The 24,818-nt window shown below is 43.7% G+C and overlaps 1 protein-coding gene and 1 long non-coding RNA gene across 9 annotated transcripts in view; one reads left to right on the top strand and one right to left on the bottom strand.

The window, feature by feature from the left end:
• Window positions 1-24,818, bottom strand: part of LOC310888664 — a 41,648-nt gene that overhangs the window by 13,997 nt on the left and 2,833 nt on the right. For 4 of the 8 annotated variants that reach the window (XR_014576038.1, XR_014576039.1, XR_014576041.1 and 1 more), the window contains 2 exons: window positions 23,619-24,716; window positions 14,426-14,572 (listed from right to left, as the gene is read on the bottom strand). This is a non-coding gene — a long non-coding RNA (uncharacterized lncRNA). Of the gene's footprint in view, window positions 1-2,722; window positions 3,704-13,316; window positions 13,874-14,425; window positions 14,573-19,354; window positions 19,474-23,618; window positions 24,717-24,818 lie in introns of those variants that run through there. The other 4 variants (XR_014576040.1, XR_014576043.1, XR_014576044.1 and 1 more) reach the window with 4 other exon arrangements.
• On the top strand, window positions 1,222-23,665 carry LOC310888659 (complexin-4). Its single transcript, XM_083815581.1, has 3 exons — window positions 1,222-2,723; window positions 5,763-5,850; window positions 19,160-23,665. The coding sequence occupies exons 1-3, from the start codon at window positions 2,557-2,559 to the stop codon at window positions 19,385-19,387; spliced, it is 483 nt and encodes a 160-aa protein (XP_083671707.1). The 5' UTR covers window positions 1,222-2,556; the 3' UTR covers window positions 19,388-23,665.

Genomic DNA, 24,818 nt, shown 5'->3' with positions numbered 1-24,818 from the left:
GTGTGTGTGAAGGTCAGCCTGACAAAAACTTTTATCCAGAGTTGTGATGTCCTCTTTCTCTAGCCACCTCTATTGCTAGAGATACCTGAATTGATGAAGCACCTTCTGCTCTCTCTGTGTTCTGAGGAACATGGGGCAAGACACCTTTGTGAATCAGGTATCACTTCAGGAAAAAATTATAAATATTTTTTCTTTTCAGAGGCTTCCTCTTAGACTTGTCAACTTCAAGTCAAATGATCTATAAATAGCCCTTTCTTGTTGCTTCTTCACCTCAAAGCTGTCTGCATAAGGGAAGGGGGATCCTGTGGTCTTGTTCTCCGTATTGGGTTGCTGTACTGCTCACAGTCAGAGTGGTCACCCAAAGGCTGGCTTCTTCCTGGCAGACTCTAGATTAGGCCAGTTTGCTGGGCTTTCCAAGTACCGCCAAAATGAGTGAGGTCTTGGCTTTAGCAGAAGGCAGAAGAGTTGCAGGTTAGAGCCATCCCTGCTTGTATGTATCACGTCAAGTCCAGTAAGTGGAGAAAAAAAGTAGAAAAGCACCACTTAAAGCACACGTACAGAATGATGAGGCAATAACATGTCATGTTCCGGTGGAACTAGCATGCCTGCACAGCTACAGGGAACCTGCAGTAGGCCCACAGTGCTGGCTAGTTGTCAGCTCACTTGAACAGAGGCTTCTCTAAAATGCAGAAGGATGGGAAATGCAGGATACCATCAGCCACTCTGCCCTTGGATGCCTCAGAGGGGCAGCAAGCTGAAACAGGGAAGTCTTTGGGTGCGAAAGAAAATCAGACTAACTATTGCCAGGTCCATTTTGAAGTAACTCTCTGTGAAGTAGAAGCAATGACATCTTATGTATAAACTAAATGCTGGATTTTTAGTTTTCAAATTTTGCCGGGTCATAAATTTTATTTAATTTAACACATTCAACTTCAGAGTAAGGTATACTCAGGTTTAGCATTCTCTACTTAAACTGGGATGAGCTATCTGACTTGCATGATCTCAGTTCTGTTAAGCATTTGGACAAGTACAATAAGGTTTGGAAATCAAGGTCAAAGTTGATCAGATGCAAAAAGGTGATTCTTCCCACAAATTCTTGCAACATATGCATAGCTCTGAAAGTGCACAGTGATTATCAAAATCAATTTTTATTTAGAAAAAACACAACTGTTTCCTAGGTATAGTTAATCTATCAAAGAAATTTTGTTGTGATTTGGAGTTCTTGCTGCTGAGTGATACTCTGTTTCAAAAATAAATTCAAAGGTTCTTGTTTAATCACTAATAATCCAGGATTACAAAAAGTCCTGGTATTTTTTTTTGTTTGCTTTTTTTTGTGTGTGTGTGTGGTGTTTTTTTTGTTTGTTTGTTTGTTTTTCCATTTTAAAATAGTAATAGGTCTGCTTTAATTAGAAAAGCTCTAATACAGATTAAGGCATTAGGCAAACTAGAAATCCTCCCATCTCTCAGTGAAATTATGAGAGTGCTAGGAGAACCATTTAGATAATCAAGACTACAGGATACTTCATTATGCCATGTGCAGCTAGTCGTAGTACAATAAATATTCAAAACTCCAAATCATGAACTTTTCAGACTTAGTAGGTAGTCAAATAGCCTATGATCTAGGTAGTAGATCCTGCAAATCTTCACCCAAATAAACCTGATAAGGCTAATGATGTGAACAAAAGTTTGAAAGATTAGAAACCTAGCACCAGCAGTCCACATCGAGGCTATATAATAGCTCAGTAAGATTTATTTCTCCTTTATTCTATGCAGCACCAGTCAAGGTGGTGATCTAATTGGATAGAGCCTAGGGAAGAGTGAAATAAGCCACAAGGAATGAAGACTAAGAAAACACAATGTGATTTCCTTCAAAAGAAAAAAGTAATGATGACAGTAATGCCCCATTCATCTGTGAGACAAACAAACCGTATGAAAAGGGAATTAAAATTCCATGTACTTTCTGTCCAATGTGATAACATACTAATGGATAAAAATGATTAGTTTTGTTTGTTTTTTTTTTTTGCTTAATGAAGAATTCCAGTTTTCAAATCTCATTGGACTGTGTAAACCTCAAAGGATTTTCTGCTCAGCAGCCCAAAATTTGCAGTTTTATTATGGCCATTTAGTCAACCAGGCTTTTATTTCACTTTGATTGTTTCCTTGGAAATTTTTTGGTCTTTCTCTTTGTGAAAGTGAGACTTTTGAGATGGAAGATGTCAAAGGGATGTTGCACACAGTAATTTTTATATATATACACATATATATAATTAGCTTACAGTATTAATATAAAAAGTAGGTAGCTGCATCAAATGATTTTTTTTTTGAGTAATCTGAACCATCTGCCTCTAGATATTAAGGAGTTCACTCTTTAATCCAGATTATGGCTGACAAACTGGTTTTGGCATTCACGTTTCACTAGCGCTGTGCCCTTGAAGAGCTGCTGTGGCTGTAGAAACTCTCTTATGACTGTCAGTTTTGAAAACATTTTTTTTGTTTGGCTTGGCTTTCTTGTAGTTGTTTTCTTGTAGCTTTTTTTTTTTTTTTCTTGAGAAGAGGATGGCCTTCCTAATGAAAAGTATGTTGAGCAACCAGGTAAAGAATTTGGGACTTGGAGGTGGAGGGGAAGAAAACAAAGAAGAAAGCACTCCTTCCGACCCAGCAGCCGCTGCAGGAATGACCAGAGAGGAGTATGAGGAATATCAAAAGCAAGTGGTTGAGGAGAAGTGAGTACCTGATCCTTATTACCAGTATGGGGCTGATTCTTTGTAACTTTGTGCAGGTAAAAATAACCCAAGGAAAAGACAGACATTCCTAGGGTTAGGGTTAGCACTCCAAGCATTTATTTATTTATTTACGTTTAAGCAGAAAAGTCTTTTCTGAAGCAGATTTCCAAAATAAAACTTCACCAACTGTAAATGATAAACTATTGTGTTCCCCCTTCTCCACCTCATCCTACAACTCTTTCCTACACGGTCCTGCTCTCACCACAGCTTGATGTGTTGGATTAATTCTTAATTGGAGTTGCCTTATATATAACATTTTTTTCACATGTACAAAGGTGGTTATATTGTAGCAGTTGATTTTAAAATGCATATGATTTGCTCTCCTAGAACTCCATGTGTAGTACACTTTACATATATAATTCTTTCTTGGTCCATGTTTATCATGGCAGACACAGAAAAAGTAATGAGTGCTATGTAAAACAGCTAATATCTATCTAGAGAAAAGTTTTAAGATGGTTATTTCTTATAGTTGCATTTTCGGTTACTTTTCCTAAAATCTACTTGAATAAAGCAGAACTTTTCAGATGATTAAATGTCATGAATGTAATTTTTTTTTCTGTAATTATAATCTTTACCACTTGTTATGTTCCAATATCAAAACAGAAGTAAAATAAAGGACTTTTAGTGTAAGTCAAATCATGCATAATTACAAAGAAAACAATTGACTTTTAAATCTCAGGTGCATCTGTTCTTCTAATGATCAATTACATAATGGTTGTGTAAATCCTTCACATAAGATGATTATAGGTGAAAGGTTAATGACTGATGGAATTTGAGGTATCCAGGTCTGTATTTAGCAGCAGCCGTTTCTATCATAAAACCTTAGGTGGGTAACATTCACTTTTGGATAAAATGCAGAATGTTTTGCTATGTCTTTTTGTCACAGGATATTTGAAAGAGAGAGAATCAAGCCAGGATTCCTGGAATGGGAAAAATGCAGGAAAAACTATTATTTGTATGAAGTTTTCAAGTGTGGCACGTCTGTTACATACAGAAGTGTATTGAGGAGTCACTGCAGGAGCACTTCTGAAAGTACAATTTGGAACTACAGTAGGAACATCTGCAGTACTTTCAGAGAGAAGATGTGGCCGAGGACAGCACATGCTGTGTGGTTATGTAAATGTGTGTCAGAAATCTTTGGCACAGGCAGAACATCTGCTTTAGGGCTGTCTGGATTTTAACCCGCTTTCAGCTGTACAGAGTGGAGGTCAGGGAGGTGAAGTGCCTTGCTGGAGTCATATTCAGGCAGCGTTTGGCCCTTGATACATGACTGTCCTGTCTTTTTGTTTGTTTGTTTTGTTTTGTTGTTTTTCTTTAGTTATTTTTTGTTTTGTTTTGTGACTAACCCGCAAAAATGCAAGGACGGCTGTTTCTCAGCAAAATGCGTGATATGCAGAGACAAACAGCTGGCTTGTGCCAGCAGTCTCCAGCATGGTTCTAGAGTTTGTCTCCAGCATCACAGGAGTGTAAAAGCAAGAGGGGGGCACCAGTTTATGCTGTACACCAGCTCCTGGCTGTCATGCAACGACCCCTATATCCGTTTCCTGTAGCCACAAATCTTCACGTTTCTGGGAATAGCTAAATCCTCCAGAACAACAGGGTGTAAGATCAGGGCCCAGGCAATGGTGGAAGATTGCCAAGTCTTCCTGTGATGCCAGGACAAGTGAAAAGCTCAAATCTACCTGAATAGAAAATCTCCTCCTGCCCCCAAGCCTCACAGAGCACCCAAAGGGATCTGTAACATCATGGGGAGCACTACCCTGTGGGAACATATCCCGACACCAGCCTGGGCCAGTAAGGGCTCCTGTGGAGAAGGAGTGGGCAGGAGAAGAGGAAGGTTGAGAAAGAAGGCAAAAATGTGCTGGAAGTGCAAAAAAATCCCTTTTCCCAATCATCCCATCTATTACTGGCTGAAAGAAGTTTAAGATGGCTTCCAGCTGATGTGAACTAGTTCTTTTAAAAAATGAGAGAGAGAGAGAGAGAGAGAGTGATGCAAAAACTCTTATGTGGAAGCAGAGGAAAGGTAATATTTCATTTCAACACGACAAATTTTCAACATGACAAAATATTTATACTGGAACAAAAACAATTTTGCCTGAGAATTTCTATGAGGCTTCTTCTGGAAAAAAAAAAAAAAAGTGGGAAGGTGAATGATATCAAATGTTACCAGAAATCTTTGACAACGCACAGTTTGAAATAAATATCTAAGTAATCTAACAAAGAATTTTTAAATCGAATTTTTAAATCGAATTAAAGCATTTTATAAAATCACAGGCAGAAGAAGCACTTTTCCACAGAGAGAAGCTGTGGAATTAGTTGTGATAGGATGTTTTGGAGCAATAAATGATTCAGAAAAGACTGGGAAAATTTACAGATGACAAAAGCCATCTAAGGCTATTGAAGATGATGTAGGGCCAATTTCCAGCTCCAGCAGTCCCTAAACTACTGGATTTTGGAAGCTGGACAGTTATGATACAGGATGCCTATCCTGCTCTTAAATTCTTTCTTTGTCTGCTACTGTCCACTGTTGTAGACAGGACTCTAGGATAGGTGAACTTTTTGGTCTGACCTAGAAAAAACGTTCCATCACCATGGGTTTCCAAGCTAGAAGAATGTCCTGTTAGCAGAAGAGGAATATTGCCATCACTGTAAGTGCACCTGGTGGGATAAGCAAGGAACAAGCATAAATTTTCTGCTCTGTGTATTGGAATTGCTACAGTGAGCAATAACAGCCTGTACTGACACAAACTCCAGACAAGCAGTATTTCATTCTCCATAGTACTTAAGGGAGGTGCACCGAGAGCAAGCTCAGGATTCAGGAATTTGAGCCCCTGAGCATCACTTTGTTGTTATCGCTCCTTTTGTGCCTCTGAGCAAGTTACATGACTTCAGGAATATCTTCGGCCATTGTAAAAGACAGTATTTTATCAGTATCTTGAAGAAACTTTTTTTTTTTTTCTTTTCCTTTCTGATATCCAGGATGGAAAGAGATGCAGCCTTTGCACAGAAAAAGGCAGAGAGAGCCTGTCTGAGGGTTCATCTGAGAGAAAAGTACAGACTCCCTAAGGTAAGCCTGTAGTTTGTGACTTCACCTACCTCAGTGGCTGTTTTTAGAGCAGACAGCGCCCGTGCAGAACTCTGAAAGCAGCCAACTGCCTTCATTAGCAAGATCCCTGCTGCAGCTCAGTACAGAACCCAAGGATGCCACAGCTATGGATTTTCCTAGTGACTGCTGGTTTTAGACCCCTTTTTTCCTGCTCAGCAGATGAATTAAATGGAAAGATTCTTGTAGTAATCTCTGTAATGTCAGGTCTGAAATAAGAGACCGGGCAAGCTGGACATTTGGTCTGTCTGAGCCTTACAGCTAGTACATATGTTCTTAAATCAGCAACATACACCAGTTAAATAAAATATATATATATAATAATAATAATAAACCAGAAAGTTAATAAGCAAAACTACTGAAAACTCTTCTACAAGCTGGACACTTGAACTCTCCAAACTTCTGAATGCTCATTTGTACTATCGTCTTTCAAGTAGGGCAAACAAACTGTCCATTCTTTTTTTCTTTAGTGCTGCTTTTCCTTGTTGCTGCCTTACTTTGTAAAGTATTCCCAGAAAAAAAACAAAATGCAGATATCAGAAGCTGCAAACAACAGAAATCTGGAGGTTTGTTAAAAGCACGAAGCAGCCGTGATAGCTTCTGGATCGTGGCAGAAAGCCTAGGTGGCACTTATTTTGCGAACAGTCAGTCAGTCTCTTCTGTGGGAGTGAATCAGAGGAATTTTCTCCACTCAAGGTTGACAGAGGAGGTTGTTACACCATGCACAGTACTCCAGGGCCAAGGGGTATTTACCCAAGAGTTGTAAAGGACTTTCAGATTATGAATGGCCATGCTTACTGAGGTACGCTGTCTGCCATTGAACCTCAGAAGGTGGCAAATGTGAACATGTTTTCAAAAAAAAAGCTCCACAAAATATAGAGGGGAAAATAAATCAGTAACTGACTTATTTAAAGGAAATGTGGGGAAAACTACCAAAGATAGCTAGCAGATATATGGGCAAAAAGCACGTGATGGGAAGAAGAGAAAAAAGACCTTTGTGTCAGACAGCCCAACCTTTCAAATCGATCAGCATGCTCTGATGAGATGACTAATTATACGGGTGAAAATGATTAGTTTTAGTTAAAAAAAAAAAAAGGGAAGGAAGGTCCATGAAGTACTAAATATTTAAAAGCTAGGAGAAAAAGGACAGTAATGATCAGTCCTCACAATGGAGAGGGTAAGCAACAAGATTTTGAGAAAAATATGAGCTGTTTAACATATTTAGTAATTCGCTGGGGGAGTTCAATGTACAGAAGTGTTAAGGGTGTTGAAATGAAATCTTGCTTAAGCAGTTACAGGAAACGATAATGACAGTGAGTGAATGAGCAGTGAAACGCTGAATGAGGTGCACTGCAAGAGTAGTGAAAGGGGAAGAAAACCCTCCCTGTCTCTGCGTGTTATGGATGGGTGGTTTCAAATGAACTGCTACCAGTCAAGAAAGAGATCTCAAAGTCATTGCAAATGAGTCACAGAAAACATCAGAGGAGTCCTCACTGGTGTCTAAGGGGAAATAGAAAGTTCAAGAATCATTAGGAAAGGGATAGACACCAAAATCAGAAAACATTATTAGGTTACATTAGCAGTCTTTAACAACTTGAAACTGGAATGCAGTTTTAATCACTCTGTCTCAAAATGACAGGAGAACAACAAAAGCAATCTGAAGTATCGAATGGCCTTGGCACACGCATTGGTTAAACATGCCTGTGAGGGGATGCAATGGAGATGTGTCAATTCATGACCATTGTAAAGGAAGTAAATAGAGAACAATAATACACTATTTCTAAACATCAGATGAAATCACAAGTATTCCACAGAAAGTTTCAATCACTAGCGGAAGCCTGAGTGCTGATGTTACGTTAGATACCTGTTTTCTTATAGTTGTTAGATTAGAAGAATCCCATCCCTGTGCCCTACGCTCTGACTTTTGTTATCTAAATTCCTCTGAATATACAGTGAAAATATGAAATAACCCCCCCCCCCGTTTTTTCCCCCAAAGGACAAGGAATATTGTTTTCCACTTCATGCAATATCTCCCTGTCATCCGGAAGCATTTAGTGGTGCTCTACTCAAACATCTGTAAAGTTGAAGTTATATTTGGTTCCCATTCATTTTGAAGAAGTAACTGAAGACTCATCTGTGCAAATTACTACTGTGCACTTATGGACTCCCTAAAATTTGAGAGTGTTCTCTGGGCCACAGAATTGAAAGCCTATGAGTTAGTTCAACCAAGTGTTTTTTGGCATGCGGGTGTTGTCCATTTGTTATGCTTTTCCATTTTATCCAGAGTACGCTGCACTGTTTGCTCCAACACAGAGAAAATAACTCGGGATTCTGTGCTTGGAAAAATTGTTTTTATGTTATTTTGTAAGCTTCTTCAACAGGCAGGAAAGCAGTAGTATGGAACAGTGTTTGCTCAGAACTGCTACTGCCAGGAAATGTTAGAGTTTTTGAAAATTTAATTTATATCCCTCAAGGAAGCATTTTCTTCTTAGCAGTTTTGGAGTTTGCTTATATTACTGCTACTTGCCTGCCAGCTCTGAGTCATTACCATTTATTTTCTGATCAGTATTTCTCATTGTTTTGCTGGTTAATTAAAATGGAGGAAGGTGAAGAATCCATCATATCTACACTTAGCTGCCAAAAAAAAATAGTACGTAATGCAATACAGCCACTTAGGGACTCTGTCATCAATGGAAAGAAATGAGCACTTCTGGCCTCATCTAGCCAAACCTCCAGATAGATGTTTAAGGTGGAGTTGGCTCACCTCCCAGTGATGCACGCCTCCCACAGAAGGGGTCACATCGCTACGTTAGACTAGCTGAAGTTAGGCGAGAAGCATTCCACCCCTAATCCATAAGACACTGGTTCTTATACTCTGCTTTAGCTGGAATTAGCAAAACAATCCCATCTTTCACTCTATGCTCACAAACTTGAGCTTGAATCTGAACTTAGTGAGATGCTGGGGTGTCCTGAATTTCTGGGTTGGGTCCCTAAGCATTGCCAGCTTGGTTTTAAGAGGAGAGATCAGGCTGTGATCTCAAGTCTTACTGACAGGACAGTGAATAGCAGAAGATTTGGATGGCCTTGCAACTTTTGGCCTTGTTTGTCAGGCACTGTAGAGCACTACAGTGAGGAAATCAATGCACCAAAAGGCTTCGATATCTCCTGGAGAACAAGGAAGTTTATCTTTGCTTGAATCAATGCTGTCTTAAGCAGCGTTATAAATAGTTCCCAGAGACTGTGTAGTTTGGACTCTTACAAGGAGGGAGAAGAATATTTGTGTCTTGAGCTTACTGAATTTCTCTACTATGCACATGCATAACATTTATTCATTCTATGCTCTGGTTTCTCATCTATGGTTCAGCCTAGCAAGCACTGCGGCTCTGCACGAGGTGCCCGTGACACAGCTTCTCCAGCTGCTGTTGTTGGCCCGGCAAATTCACTGGGTAAAGGGGGGAAGCTCAGGAAGCACTCCCTTCCCTGAGCGCGTCCTGATACAGACGGCAGTGACTGCACTCCCGCAGCCTCCTGCCCTGCAGGGAGCCTTCCCTCTGCTGAGCCCAGGCTGCGTCTGTCCCTGGGCTCGGGTCTGTGCACAGGCACTGAGAAAAGGTCACTTCTGGAAAGGCTTTGCGGATTCAAGTTTGTGTAGCCTCCTTATTCCTGTATTGTTAAAAAGTCATGTGAGTTCTCCCAGTAATTACTGAGCCTGAGCACTAGTGGTTTATATGCTATTAAACTGCTCTTAGCCTGGTTACTCTTTCAATGCTTGCAAAGGATTTCTTAAGAGATTTATTTTTCCAGCTTCCTTAAGATGCACTTCAGGTACGTTATGTGAAATACAACTTCAGTGACTTGCTGAAATTTTGTCATTTGAGCAAATGCCTCCTGAAAATGCCTTCTGGCCATTGCCTGGATTTCCCTGTTTGCTTTTCCCTTCACAAATATTGTTACGACCTTGTGATCTGTGTGGTCTCTGTGTTTTTTTCCCTCTCCTGCAGTCAGCAGATTTTGGGGCTTGCTGGTCCATCAGTCACATGAAGATATGGATTTCTCTGTGTTTTGGTGGCTCTTGTCATGTCACTCAGCTTCCAAATGGGATGAACTGAGTTGTGTTTAAAGTCCTATGTTCTTGCTCTGTGATGCATAACTACAAAGGTATTCAGGTGATAAACTCCAAGGAATTTCAAGAAAATTAAGAAACCATCTTCCTCATTGATTTTGAGCCCAGGTAGATAGATTTTTTCTTATTATATCAGTGTAATTACAATATTCTAGCAGTAAGTAGCCCACATTTTCCAGCCCTTTCTGTTCTGGGATGAGACATTTAATTGGGATGATGGTCCTAGTCAAGGTTGAGAACTATCCATGAAACTTCTCCATTTCTATATTAATTAAGCAGCAGTGATGGAATTAATTATCAACAGGAAGTCCAACATACTCAAAATATTCTCCACTAACAAACTATTAATACTCCACGGTATTTCATTTGTGATTGCTCAGGGTTGCCATCACAGAGGTCATGTAACAGCAGGGAACACTGAGTCACCCCGAGGCTTGTTGTGACCCAACTTAAAGAAAAGCTGAAGGAAAAACCTTCCCAGGAGCTGCCGAGTCCTGCAATTTTAACTTTGTCAAAGCACAAGCATTGCAAAGTGGTTGTGCAAAGCTGAAGCTTCAATAATATCTTCTGATGTCTACCAGAGAAAAGTGTTTTACTGAAGTGAGGAAGAAAAATGCAAGGTTGCACAGCTGCAGACCTAGAGCACTGTGTTCAGCACTGGGGTCCCCAGCACATGGATGTATTAGAGTGAGTGCAGAGGAGGCCACAAAGATGATCAAGGACTGGAGCCCCTCTCCTATGCAGACAGGCCGAGAGAGTTGGGGTTGTTCAGCCTGGAGAAGAGAAGCCTCCGGGGAGACCTTACAGCGGCCTGCCAGTACTTAAAGGGGGCTGCAGGGAAGTCGGGGAGGGACTCCTTGTCAGGGGGTGTAGGGATAGGACAAGGGGGAATGGCTTTAAACTGAAAGAGGGGAGATTTAGATTAGATATAAGCAGCCCTTACTGCAGTTTTGGCCTCCGCTTGCTAGCCCCTCAGACACATTACCTGGCCTGATCCATGTACTGGGATCAAAGTCAAATGTAACTGAGTAATTTTAAAACCTATCCTAGAGCGCGTAGGGAATAAAATTGAATATGTATGCTTTTTCTGTGGAAAGCACAACTAAATACTAAAAAGTTGGCAACCATCTCTGATGCACTGTTTAAAGAATTACCTACTAAAACATCAAAAATGCCAGAAGTAAAGGATTTAGCAGTGAAGCAATTACAAATTAGGAAACAAATCAGGAAACCTAAGCTCAGAAAGTGATTATATAATGTAAACACCAGTTATAAATAATGTATTTCTTCTATGAGGTGGCAGACGCTGTGTCTAACCCTGAGCTGTCAAAGGCCCTCTAGTGCCATTTTCATAAAACTGCACCACTCTTATGTGAAATCACAATTATTTGCTTGAACCTAAAGGCAAACTTTGCAATTTGGTTGAAAAGTGAATGAATCTTGTGACTTAGATAAAATCACACCATTTGTATTTAACCAGTCTGGCAAGCCTCATTCATAATCTGTGGTGAAAAATGTTTTTTTTCTCTAGCTTTTAAAAACTTGTCTTTTTGCAACCAAAAGCAAGCAAGCAAGCAACCAACCAAAAACAAACAAACAAACAAAAAAAAAAGGGAAAATATTCTGTGGAGAAAGCCTCGCCTAAGCTACTTCCACTCACCCTTCCCTCCAAATGTATCAAAGTTGAACAAAACTTTCATAAGCAAATTTGAAGTGAATACAGTTTTATATAAAAACTCATTTCAGATCAACAAACTCTGTAAGGGCATTTGGCTTTTAAAATTATCTGAAGACATACAGTTTGTCATTTTCAAAAATGGAGGACTTCTGCTACGCCTATTGCTTCTCATATAAGTGACTCCTTTAAATCAAAGTATGATTGGCCTTCTGCAGGTTGCTCCCAAGGCCACACACTTACTTGTACTTAGACTCGTACTTACACTTTACTCTTTTTCACTGCCCAGAGGTCTTGGTATTATGGCTGAGTGTCCCTTTAAATAGACACACACGTCTGCACTGTGTAGTCTGATGTTTCCAGCAGGTACTGGACCTGCGTACCGCCTACGGACTGCACAGACCGTCTGCAAGACATTGGACCTGCCTGGGCTGAGCCGAAGCCGCTGAGTGCCTCAGCTCAGCCGTGCAGTCCTGATGAGGCAGTCAGACAGACAGACAGACAGACTGTGCATGCTGCCTGCACACAGCACAGGGCCCGAGGAACGTGCGGGATCCATGCTGTGTGAATAAAGCTGATTTTTTTGTTTCTGCAGGGGATGTGTTAGGGAGCAGTAGGCAGCTGCTCACAGCTATAGCCTGGCGTTGGAAAGTCTAGCCAAACACAACTCATCTTCAGATTCCCTCTGAACAGAATGTCTAACCAGAAGAGAAAGAGATATGCCTGGAGAAATGTGGATATATGTTAGCTCTGTGCATGACCTGTGTCATACATGGGATATAAGGAGCATCCACCATGCTCTTCTGTATTCATCAGCTGCAATATACCATTTGTTCTGGGCTGCAGGTACTCAACAGAATGACAAGAACAGAAAGAGGAAAAAAATATCCTGGGGGCGAGTTTAGTTACAGAAAGATTAATTATGCAAAACAGGGAAGTACAAGATTTTAAGTGGTTGATTGGATTGTTGGCCTAAATCTCTAGACATCAGCATTTTCATTAGTGGACATGTAGTAAAATAACATTAGATTATTTGTTAGGCTTTGTTTTCCTTTTTGGAAGCATGTGCTGAGACAGCTACTGAACAGCTTTTCCCCACATCCTCTTCACACTCCGTAAGGCCCTAAAAAGTGCTACTTCCAAAGGCTTAAGCATACCCACGTACCCAGCTCTCGCATAAAAGCCAGCGGAGCAAGGTGTCTCTGTGGTTTTGGAAGTCTCCCATCTGCAGTGCTCTCTCCAGTTCTGGGAGGGTGTTAAGGCCTCTGCAGCTGCCCCTGGCTGACCTCCTACCGGTGCACTGCTGCCTCATCGTGCCCAGGGCATGCAGCAGTGGCCTGCCCTGTCTCCAGCAGGATTTGGCTGTGGTACACACTAAGCACAGCTTCAGTAACAACTACAGAGGACCTGCCTCTCAGGTAGGACAGGAGCTCTAAGCCAGCAAAGAATTTATTAAGCATATACTTTGCTTCTCTGATTTGCAGTGGTTTCAAGTAATTTGGCAGGACATGCTTTTCTTTTCATTTTTTTCTTCTATTTATAGAAAATACTTCTACATTTATTGCATGAAGGTCTCCTTTCTTCTCACCAACATTTATAAAAACAGGAAAAAAAAAAGATATTATTACATACATAGCATATGTCCCTGAAAAAAAAAACAATTCTATGACACAAAATTATGCCAGCAAAATGCTCTCAGACTTGTGACAATGTAGACCAGCTACATTAGTTATTCTGAAAAATGCAAGTCATAGCAGGTAGCGCATTATGGGATAGAAACTCTGAATATTGCCAGTATCATTCACTAGCACACATTGCAAATGAAAGCATGAAACTCAGGACTAAGCAGGGCCCCCTTTTCAGTTCAAAATCTAAAGCTTCATGCTATCTGGGACAGATTTATAAGAGAAAGCAGTCCCTTAATGAACCTAATCCTATTAACAGAATTGTCAACTTAGGTTTGTCATCAGAAAGATGTTTTTAGTCGTGAGACATTTAGTCTGTGGACAACTTTTGCCTCTGCAGAGTACTCAGTGCATCACCTCCATACAAAACAAAATGCATTTTTACCACTTGTTTGAACATTCATTTTGAACATTCATGCCAGCTGATTTCATTCCACTTGCTTTCTTGTAAGCTGCTTTCTACACACACAGCAGGGCAGGGCCACCTTAGCATAGATCTGGTATCTAAGATAGGGTGAAAAGAGATGTTCCACCATAAGCTATGTTTTGAAAGCTAGTGATTTGATCTCATCTAGTTTAGTTTTGTTTAAAGAAAGGCTTCATCTAATATACCAGTAGTGTGGGACCAGACTGAGCAACTCCACTAACTATGGAACTACCTTGAGAAACTTCATTTCCAGAATCAGGGAAGAGATATCAGTAATTACTAGTAAATACAATAGAGAAGATCAGGCAGGAAAAGAAGATGGTCCTGGTGAGTTTGTGTTTGTGGGAACACAAATTACTTTCAGCATCCTTTTATTTGAAATTTGGAAATCGCACTGTCCCCTCTGTGGTTTTCCTGAAGAGCTCTGTTTATGGTCAGAGGAGTGTCATCCAAAAATGTGTATGCTAAAACCTTGCTAATGCGTAGTGATGCAAGTAATAACGTGTGCTTAAAAAACAAAAAACAAACAAACAAAAAAACCAATGAAACAACCAACCAAAAAACCCTACCCAACAATAAACCCTTTTATTCACTTCTTGCCTTCTACTTCATCCTGCCCAGTGCCCTACCTGCAGTCCCAGCACAGCCATGGACATGGCGCAGGAGAGGCTCGCGGGGAGAGGCCAGGCCAGCACCGTGATGCTGCATCGCTCGCGGCAGCTCCTGCTCGCAGGTCAAGTCGTCGGTGAGCTCTGGTTCTGTACACAGCTGGTGCGCTGCAGGGGACAAGGGACAGGATCAGGTCTGGGTTCTCCTACCCGGGTCCTCCGGGTCTCTGCATATAGGCACAGGTAAATTTTATGGCAGGAAGCTAACCAAAAGGAAAATTATGTATCACTTAGTGATGCTGGAAAACAGTTTGGCTCCACTGGGGATTAGTCAGTAAGCTTTCATCACTTTTGCTTACAGACTTGATATAAATAGCCTGTTTTCTGCTTACAGCTGCCTGCCACGTTTGTACAGAGAACTTGGTGCTGGATCGTTCCCTTAACAAAATGGATCTGGCCAAGTCTGATCCATTGACCCCCATTACTGCACCAGGTGCGTAATCGGGGTCAAACAACATTCCCAGGCACTTGGACTCCAGCATCTGTGCTGTTGAATCGTCAGAATAGTGTCTGTCCCGGTTTTGGCCTGGGCATTCTCCCAAGCAGTTCCCAGGGCTGGTCTGGGAGCTGGGACAGGCATTCCCAACAGGGAGTTAGATGGGACCACCCTGTTTTGTAGGGCAAGAGAGCTCAATAGCATAGCTGTGGGTTGTTGCAGGCCAGCTGGCCTTGGGGCAAGAGACCAGTGCCAGGCATATGTAATTTGCTAGGAATAGATGTTGTTTCTGTGTTCTCAGAGACCCTAAAAGGGTGGCTGAGCACTTGCAGAGACCTGGAGACTATGGAGATAGGAGAGCTAATTCACGAGGAGACAGGCCATTCAGCCTGCTGTAGGTTTACTAAGGGAAGGGGGGCTTTCTTTATGGCTTTGTCAGAGGCCACCCCAACCTGTCCTATCCACCAGCACTGCCTATCTGGGATGCTGTCTCTGGTCCAAGATGGGTGTATTCTGATGCAGGGTAGTGCCTCCATCACTACCGGAGCCGTACCTGGCTTTGAGCGAGTAACGGTCCCCGCCTGTGTGCATGTTGGGACAGCAGGGAGCTGCAGACCCTGCTTGCACTCTGATCCCAGGCTGCTGCCTGCAACTAACAGACATAATTGTGCATTTCCAGCACCGCATTCCTGCTCCGGGCTTCCGAAAGTGTGTGCTTGGAGCTGCATGCTCACTGTGTACACAGATACTTGCAGCAGCATTTACCTGACTTTAAGAACATTCTGTGGGAAAATTGTCCCATCTCTTCTTGTGAGAAAGCAAAGCTTGTTTCCACCAGGCTTAAAAACAAACAACAACAACAACAACACAACAACCTCCCCCCCCCCCCCCCCCCAACACTGGGTAAAATCAGATGTTTAAGGTAATGTTTCCATTTAAACATCCAAGTAACAGAACCAGATCTGACAACTTTTAGAAGAAAAAAGAAGAGGTAATGTGCATCTTGCTGGCTTCTTTGCTTGCTGTTGAGCAACCCTCCTGTGTTGGAGCTCGTATTAACTCTACTCAAGGCCAGGCTATATATCAAGAGGATAGAAGCAGGTGGAATTTCAGTGACTTTGGCAGAATTGTGCTGCTTTCCACCACATCTGTATATATTCATCTTTGGTCAGAGATCACTCTGAAACCCCAAACTGTGCCATGCATCATGTCTCAGACTTCAGCAGGACAGGGGACATTGCTGCAAAAACATGCCAAACAGTAATTCAACTTGCCAAAGTTGCCTTCATGTGCATTGTATGGCCATTTCTCCACATAATATACGCTAGCATGCAGTGATGATAAATTATAAGTAGTTCTAAAGGAAAGAAAATGTGTCATTGGCTGCTTAGGAGGACTTCTTCAGTAAGTAGCCCAGTATCTTTTTATCATCCTGTACTGTAATGTGGGACAGTTTCAAAAGGAAAACTCCTCTGATAGCTATTGCTTGTGGATTAAAAGCTTAAACCATTGCTCCTGCTACACAATCAATAAAGAACAATTCTGCTGATTGGGATATTGTTACTAGCTCCCACAGATTTGATGGCAGCAAACCATATTCAACAGGATTAAGAGATCTCCTTACTCATTTTAGCTACATGATTGAGTAGCATCAATCATGATAAACCTCTCTGTATTGTTCAGAAGAAATGGGGGAAATCAGATTGAAGGGAAGTATAATTATTACAAGCATAATACTGTGCAAGTAAATGTAACAATAAATAGTGGCTATGCAGTCAAGCATACCAGTCTGCTTGTTCTTGCAAAAGCCTGAAACTACACAGCCATTGCTCATATACATCCTTCCATTCACTCTTGCATTCATTCATTCATGCAAACCCAAGACCCCTCTCACTCTCAAAAACACCTCCTGCTGACAGCATTGCTACTTATTCATATCAGGCCTTTGCTGCTGCCATGCTTCATTTTGGAGATGTAATGAAGCATTAATGCTTATCTTTGATGTGTGAACTGCGTCAAAATATCCTGTTCTTCTGAGCTCAGGATCCATCAGAATCCACAATAAAATGTGAACAAAATCGCCATTGTTTGAAAAATTGACATAGCCCCACTGATAGAGTGTTTCAACAGGCGGGCAGGAAGCAAGTGTGCCTAGTGCTTACTGTATCTCAGCCCTTTTAATTGCTTAACCAGTTCCTTCTCTTGTCTCTTTTTGCTTTCTCAGACGTGCACCAAACCTCCATCCTTTCTTTTGTTAAGTCCTCCTATTATCCCACTTACCAGCACTACAGCATTGCTCTGATTATGTGCCAGGCAGCCCCTGCTCTTCATCATAACTTGGAGTGCCAACCAAAGGCCTAGATAAGGTTTAGACATGGTCTGGTGAAGATGGAGACCTTTTCTCCAGTAATTCTAAGTTTTCTTACACTGTGTGACCTTCGTATTGTGAGAAGTTCTAAGTAGAAGATACTTCATATTAAACACTCAAACTGGGCAGGCTCCTTTTACAGTTCACTGAAAACCTAGAAAGACCTCAGTTGTGTCAGAAATCCTATTTGCATTAATGCAGCTTTCTTGATGCCCCTCTTCCAATGCAAAGGGACTTAAAAGGGGAAAGTCATTTACTGTCCCTTCCCATTGCTAGAACAGCGAGCTGCTACAGGGGCTTGGCATTGGCATGGCCGAGACAGAAACTGCAGGGCCTGTGTCAAACCTTGCTGAAACCAGTTTTCGATAATTACCAAATCTCATCTCTCCCTTACTCTCTCTTGATTGCAACTGCTGCAGGCCATTTTCCAGTCTATTCTCCTGTGCATGTCTACCTATTAAAATGGCAGGTATCCAGATGAAATGCTCTCTGGTTTAATATAAAATCTTGTACAGTATGAGCATTATCTTTTTTTTTTTTTTAACTATTATTATTTAATTGCTTCCTAACAGAAAGCATATGAAACACAAAAGTAGTAGCAACCTTCCAGGTTGAAACTCCAAAACAGGAGTAGAAAAGAAGTTTCACAACTAGTGTGACTTGAATGAAACTGAAGTATTGAACAAAGTGCTGCTGATATACTTGTGGGTACTTGTAGACCTTAGCATAGTGAGCTTTTTGCAGACCTCATTGCATACATGTGTGTACAGCACCTGATTTGGGAGGGGGGCTGCTATTCATTATGTAACTGTAGGCGATAGTTACGCATTGCATGATAGTGGTAGATAATTCAGTTCTGGGGCAGAAGATTCTATTCATGATTACAGCCCTGTTGCTACAATATATTTCAATGCAAATATCTATATGGTGAATTTACTTGCTGATCCATTCTCTAATACAAAAGGTGGAAAGCAGTAAAGCTGATCAAATAAAGCCCTGTGGCTATTAGGCTTGCATTATAAATAGGACCTATTTTTACTTTAAGCAAAATATACGTCATTTAGCAGCTCAGATTCACACTGTTTTTAACTGTCATTTATTTTACCTTCCCAACTGTAATGAAAACAAAAAAGTAGTCTATCAGGCAAATGCCATACTTATTTTCATATAATGAAATGAATGGAGGATTAACAGCAATCTGTCAATAACCTGAAAAGAAATGGCAGAAAAAGTGAGTTTACTTTCTATGTTAGGTAAGAAGAGCTAACGCCTACCATGATATTCCAGTGGCCAGTTTCTAGGAAGTTGACCTCCGTCACTCAGTACCTGCATCTGTCTGACTCCGGGGCAGCTTCCAGCAGGCCACTGGAATACCAGTGGTTTTCTTCCTGATCTTGGCTTGGGTTCTACAAACTGACACACCGCCTACTTTTACCTGAAAGCATTACAGATTCACAGCTACAGCCATCCTGGCATGCATGTGGAGCACAAAGTAGCCTTTTATTTAAAAGTGTAGTATCTTAATTTGCCTATATACATACATACATACATATATATATATGTATATAAGAAAAATTGCAAAACCCAAAGCGTCCAGTGCTGAAGGGAAGGGTAACCAAGATGCAGCCCAAAGCTTGTGCAAGACAGCAGCACAGCCTGGGCTGTTCACCTTCTCAAGGAGGTAACTACAGTGGGACAGCCGCAAGCCTCATGGAAAGACTAGCCTAGTGGTGAGCGCCCTAATGAGGTGTGCCAGGTACTGCTGCCCTGCGGGCAGGACCCACACCAACCAAACCAAACAACCAAACAAACGAACAAAAAAGAGGCTCATTAGGTCCTGGGGAAGCAGAAATACTCTCATGTACTGCTTTTATTTTCTGTTTTGTATCAGAGTGAATTGGATGAGAATCAAATACAGATGGCTGGAGATGATGTGGGTTTGCCAGAAGACCTTCAGAAGATGGTGGCAGAAGATCAGGTAGAAGAAGAGGACAAGGACTCTATCCTGGGACAGTTGCAGAATATTCAGAATATGGACATGGATGCGATCAAAGAAAAGGCACAAGCCACCTTCACTGAAATGAAACAGGCTGCTGAGCAGAAGTGTTCTCTGATGTAGAAGAGGCACCGCTATCCCAGGGCTGTGAATTCAACCTTGTCTCATGGGAGTGGGGGGTGAGGGCAGGCAGAGGAATGCACTTAGTTCTATAGAAGTAAATGTAAATATAAAAGAGAGAGAGAGAGACTTTAAAACCTCCAGGGGGTCAAAAATTAAGTGCTGTGACTTGCTTAGTGCAAAGTTAGAAATGATCCTAATTTTTTAACATGACATTTTTCCCTGGGAAAAAGATGGCTTAAAAAAAAAAAGCAAATATTGGGGAAAAGATGTGCCTTTTTCCATTTTTTCAAACTGATCAAAATGCTACTAAATGTATATTTTTTATTAAAATTGTGCTTCTGTTGCATAACATATAGGTAATCACTCATTTAATACTGCTTTCAGAAGGAAATATATATATCTGTAATAAAATGTCTGTTTCAAACATTTTGAAAGAAAATCAATATTCAAATGTTGACATTTTTTGCAAGACCTTTTTTTTAAAAAAAATGTTTTTGGACACCTCTGTACTACATATAGCAAAAGGCAAAAAGCATAAAATGCTACAGCTTGGGACAATAATGTCATTGTACATAGGAACGAGTGGCCTTGTAGGAAACCAAGGCTTGGTAGCTATCAGTGAACCACAAACAACGAGCAATGCAGATTCTTCCAGGCTGCTCCAGTGTCGCATCCTGCCGGTCTTCAAATGCAGCTCAAATCTAAGCTGTTAGAACTGCCCCTCTTCTTGGCTTCTGTGTGAGCCACATTCTGGGGCTTGGAATACCAGCATGTAACTTGTATAGGCTGAAATGAGCTCACTGCATTTATTCTAGGAGGTAGCTCCGCACAGAGCTAAACATAAACCTGGCCTCCCTGGAAGACTATGCCCAGGCAGCGCACCCAAACCCTGAGAAAAAGTGTGTCTTTCGCTGGTGTTGAATGACTGAGTCCGCAGCACAAGCCAGACCCATTTCAACAGCCTTAGGTTCAGGACCAAGCAAAATTCTTTTTTTTTTTTTCTTTTTTTTCTTTTTTCTTTTTTCTGTGGAGAAGCTAAGCGGGTGCTGGCCTGACAGCTCCCACTCCTCACCAAGGGGGGCTGATGCTGGGTAACAGCTAGAGCAGCCCAGCCCCATATGAGCACCCAGCTGGCTGCGTGTGCCACTGGCCCAGAGCCCCAAGCAACCTGGGCCAGCACAGGGCACCTCTCTGGCCCTGCGGGGCAGAGCCCTGGGCTTAAGGCAGATGTGAACATCGGTCTGTCTCTGCACTTGCACGGCAATGATAGCTATCACGCATGATAACCCATACAGGGGCCATACTGCTCTCACACATGGCTGATGCATACAATGCTGCTCATGAGGAGCCCAAATATTCTGTGAAATGAAGTACTTTGTAAGTTCTGCAAGAGCTAGTCCTTGAATGAAATATGCAGGTGATTGTGTGTAGCACCTTCCTACAGGTTTATAAGTCTCTCTCTTTCTCTGTCTCCACCCAAACAAGTAAAAATATTCATTCAATATGAATAAATCCACTAAATATGATTTGTCTCCTTTCTTTCTCTTTCCTTCCCTCCTAGCTTCCCTTCCTCCCTCTCTCCCTTCCTCCCTCCCTTTCTCCCTCCCTCTGCTCTGCTCTGCTCTGCTCTCCTCTCCTCTCCTTTCTCTTCTCCAAAGCACAAAAGATTGGTCTACAAAGCACAGAGTGCACTCCAGATGTGCAATTCACCCCGTTCTGAGTTCCCTTTGCCAGTGCTGGGTCATGTCCTTCACCACCTGTGGAATGGTGGTGGCTCTGCCAAGCCCTGGTGAGTTAGAGTTTTGTGGAGAAAAATTGGGTGGTCCTATGGATTGGCTTTGTGGAAGGCCCCACCACCAGCAGGGAGGATCTTCTGGGGGCTGCAGAAGACAGCTGGGTCTCCTCAGACTTAAGCACAGGAAGAACACCTGCCTCTGTACCTGGCAACTTAAGTCCCCTCACTGGGGCAGCACAGAGCAGCTTGCCACATGCACTGGGACGGCACCTCTCCCTGCAGAGCGGGACAACAGCCACCCACATGCACAGCGGCAGTGCCAAGGGGCAGACAGACACAGAATCTGCCACGTGCCTTGCGTGCAGTGCTTTACTGGTCACTTGGGAAGGAGGACAAATTCTCCTTTTCGGCAAAACCAGCTCTGCAGGGGGGGGGGGGGGGTGCGGTAAGGAGGGAGGTTTACCTCTCTCCTGCTCCAGCACTGTGCTTGGTGCCACGACTGCCACGGAGCACCGCCCTACCACCTTCTGCTGCAGCACTGGCATGGCACATACAGCCTGGCCACAGACCCTGTCAATCCTGACCCTGGCTTGCAAGCAGATGTACCAGTTTGACCTCAGACCTGCACAATGATCACTGGGCTGTGTGTGATGCTGGTTACACTCACCAGGCCTAGACCCTGACTTGTGGACAAACTTCCCAGTTTGGCCTTGGACCCACCTCCCCATCGCCATTCTGCTTGGCCATCTGGATTCTCTGGTGAATCCAGAGAGCACCTGCAGGCTGCCCTTGTGCCTCCACGAGCCAGAGCAGGGCTCAGCCCTGGCTGGAGAGTCCCTGTCCTGCCAGCTGTGCACGCTGCTTGGTCCGATCCCGCTGGGAGCTGCTGGTACTGGGAGCTGGCCATGATGCCAGAGCTGCCAGTGGAGAGGCAGACAGAGGTGGCAGATGCTGGCCCTGTCGTCCATGGGACACCTCTGTGCAGGAGGGTTCTTGGCTGCATGCGATCATCTTGGGAAAGCTTGGCAATGACTACTCAAATCTAAGTCGCAAAGTTGTTTTAAAGCCTGTTATTAAACATTTCCCCCACTGCAGTCCCCAAGAAAACATGCTTCCCTCTGTATTTATATAAAGCTGGTAGGTGTCTCCATACCATTTTGTTACTTTACAGGGTGAATTATTTTATCTCTAAAACACCACAGTAAACAAGTCTAAGACTTTTGACCTTTGAATTAAAATGTGCCTGGGACATCCTGAAAATCTTATTGAAAGCAGCTGGTGGTTTAAAGGAGCTAATTAAGTTCGTCAGCACATATAGGATCAGCATTTTCACGGTTTAAAGGGTCAGAGAAGAAAGTACAGTCAGAATCACCAAACAAGTGATTAACAAGATTCCAAAAAAATGTCAGGGTTAGCAGAGGCAGGCAGGGCTGGGAGGTGGCTGGGGGCTGGCGCGGGATGGGTCAGGGCCCGCCATCCATGGCAGGGGATGCTGCCTGGCCCTGTTCCTGGCCACAGCCAAGCTGATCTGCTGCTGGAGCAGCCTGGGCTGTCTTTGGCACCATTTTTAGAGTTGTACATGTAAAAACTCTCAGTCCTGCATGGCAGAGCCAGGCTGGGTCGCATGAGGTGCTGACCTCTGCTCCAGCTGGCATCTCCCTGGGCTGCCAGGGCTTGCGCCTGCTCCCGGGCTGGCACTGGGCGTGCCTGGGGCTGGTGGGGCCGGCGCCGCTGCACCAAATCGTCCCCGCAGCTCTGTGTGGGTCAGCATGATGGCCAGGGCCTGGCCGCAAATCTGCCCTGCTGGCTGACCCCGGGCAGCAGCGCGGCTCATCCCTCTGGCACCAGCTGTCCCCATCCTCCTGCAGCAGCTGCGGAACTACGGGGTAAAAACTGCCCTGGCTCCCACAATTGTCTGGGGATTCAGGAAGTTGCCCCAGGCGCTGTCTGGAGGAGCCATGTGCTTATTTTAGAAGGCAGGAGTGGTGGTGCCAGGCAGCAGAGGTAGTGCTGAGGCCCCGCTGGGCTGCGGGCAGGATAGAGGGGCTGACAGTGCACAACCGTGACAGCCGGCACCCCAGGACCGCCACTGCCAGGTGGCACCTCTGCCACAGGAAGCTCCCAGTGACCCGTGGGCAAGGGCAGCAGGCTTGGGGCGAAACCAGCGGACCCCAGAGACGGCAGGGCCCGCAGCACTCCCAGCTGCCCGCATCCCCAAGCAGCCAGCATGGCCTCTGGAGTGCAGGGATCCCTCAGAGCTGGGCACAGCCATCAGCCTCAGGGGTGCAGCATTTCTCAGGGGTGAAGCATTCACAGGGGCTCAGCACTGAGGCCTCCCCACAGCTCATTAGGTACTTAGCCCTGGGGACAATTCATAGGGAGCCTGGAGCACAGCGGGCAGGCGAGCAGCATGCTGACCCCGATCTGACTCAATGGATATAAATAAATGTATATAAATACATCAGTGTGTATAACTACATCAATCTACATAAATACCTGAAGAGACGATGCAATGAAGAAAAAGCAGGCTCCTGTCAGCGGAGCCCCGGCGGCTCCCCCTGCCCGCCAGGCCGCACTTCCGGGCCGGGCGGGTGCCGCAGCCCCGGCCCAGGCTGCCCAGAGAGGGGCTGGGGGCTGCTCGGGGAGGTCTCCAGCAGCCGCCTGCACGTGGGGCTGGGCACCCTGCTCGGGGGGCTGCCGGGCCGGGGGGGCCAGGGGCACCCGGGGCTGCCTGCCCACCCCGACCGGTCTGTGAGTCTGGGATTCTGATTATGTGAAGTCTTAAGGACAATAAAGTAAGGTCTTTCACTAAATAATCTTTCTCCTAAGGCTGCTGGAACCTAAAGAGTTAGTGCATGTGCATGCATGTTTGTGTGTGCATGTGTATGTGTGTTTTGTGCACGTGTATGCAAATCCATGTGTATATATGTGCATGCACCTGTGCGCGTGTGTGCATATGAGTATGTGCTGTATGTGCTGTATGTGCACATGTGTGTGTGAGCTGCACGGAAGAGCAGCAGATTAAAAGCGTTAGGTCACATGGGAGCTACTGCTGGACCTGCCCTACCTGGGATTTGGGTTCTTACAGTTAATAGGATCGCTGGAGCTCAAGGCCGTCATCCCATCAAGATAAATGTCTCTGGTGCCCACTTTTAAGCAATCCGAATTCAATTAGGCTAATTGGAAAACAAGTAAAGAAGGATTTCATTAATATAGCCATACAGCGTGAACCTCCACTCCCCCGCCCTGGACGGATGTTCAAGCGTGGCAAACCCAGTGCCCGAGCCCTCGCACCAGGCCCGTGCCACTCACCGTCCTGACGTGGCCACCCCCACTCCTGCTGCAGCCATGGCTGCTCCCGTGCCCGCCACCAGGGCAAGCACTGGCAGCAGCTCGCTCCAGCCAGTGCTCCCTGGGGTTTCTGTCCTGGTGGGGAAAAAAAAACAGCTCTCCTAGAGACGGAGGAGAAAAATCCCACCAGAAAGGAATCAGGAGGTGACTGTCAAGGTACAAGTGCTGAAGCGATGGGGAGGCAGCAGCTTTCTCATACATCATGCTTTCAAAGAGGTTCTTGAACTGCAAATTTCCAAACTTCTGCAGAGAGAAAAGCAAAGTCAGTTTTTATAGCTTTTAACAATCTGTGATGTGATTCAGAGCATGCAAACTGCAGCAGGGTACAGGTTCCTGCTGGATGAA

The sequence above is a fragment of the Anser anser genome (genome assembly GCF_964211835.1).
Source record: "Anser anser genome assembly, chromosome: W".
NCBI classification, from domain to species: domain Eukaryota; kingdom Metazoa; phylum Chordata; class Aves; order Anseriformes; family Anatidae; genus Anser; species Anser anser.
This window is presented reverse-complemented; position numbering and strand designations above follow the sequence as displayed.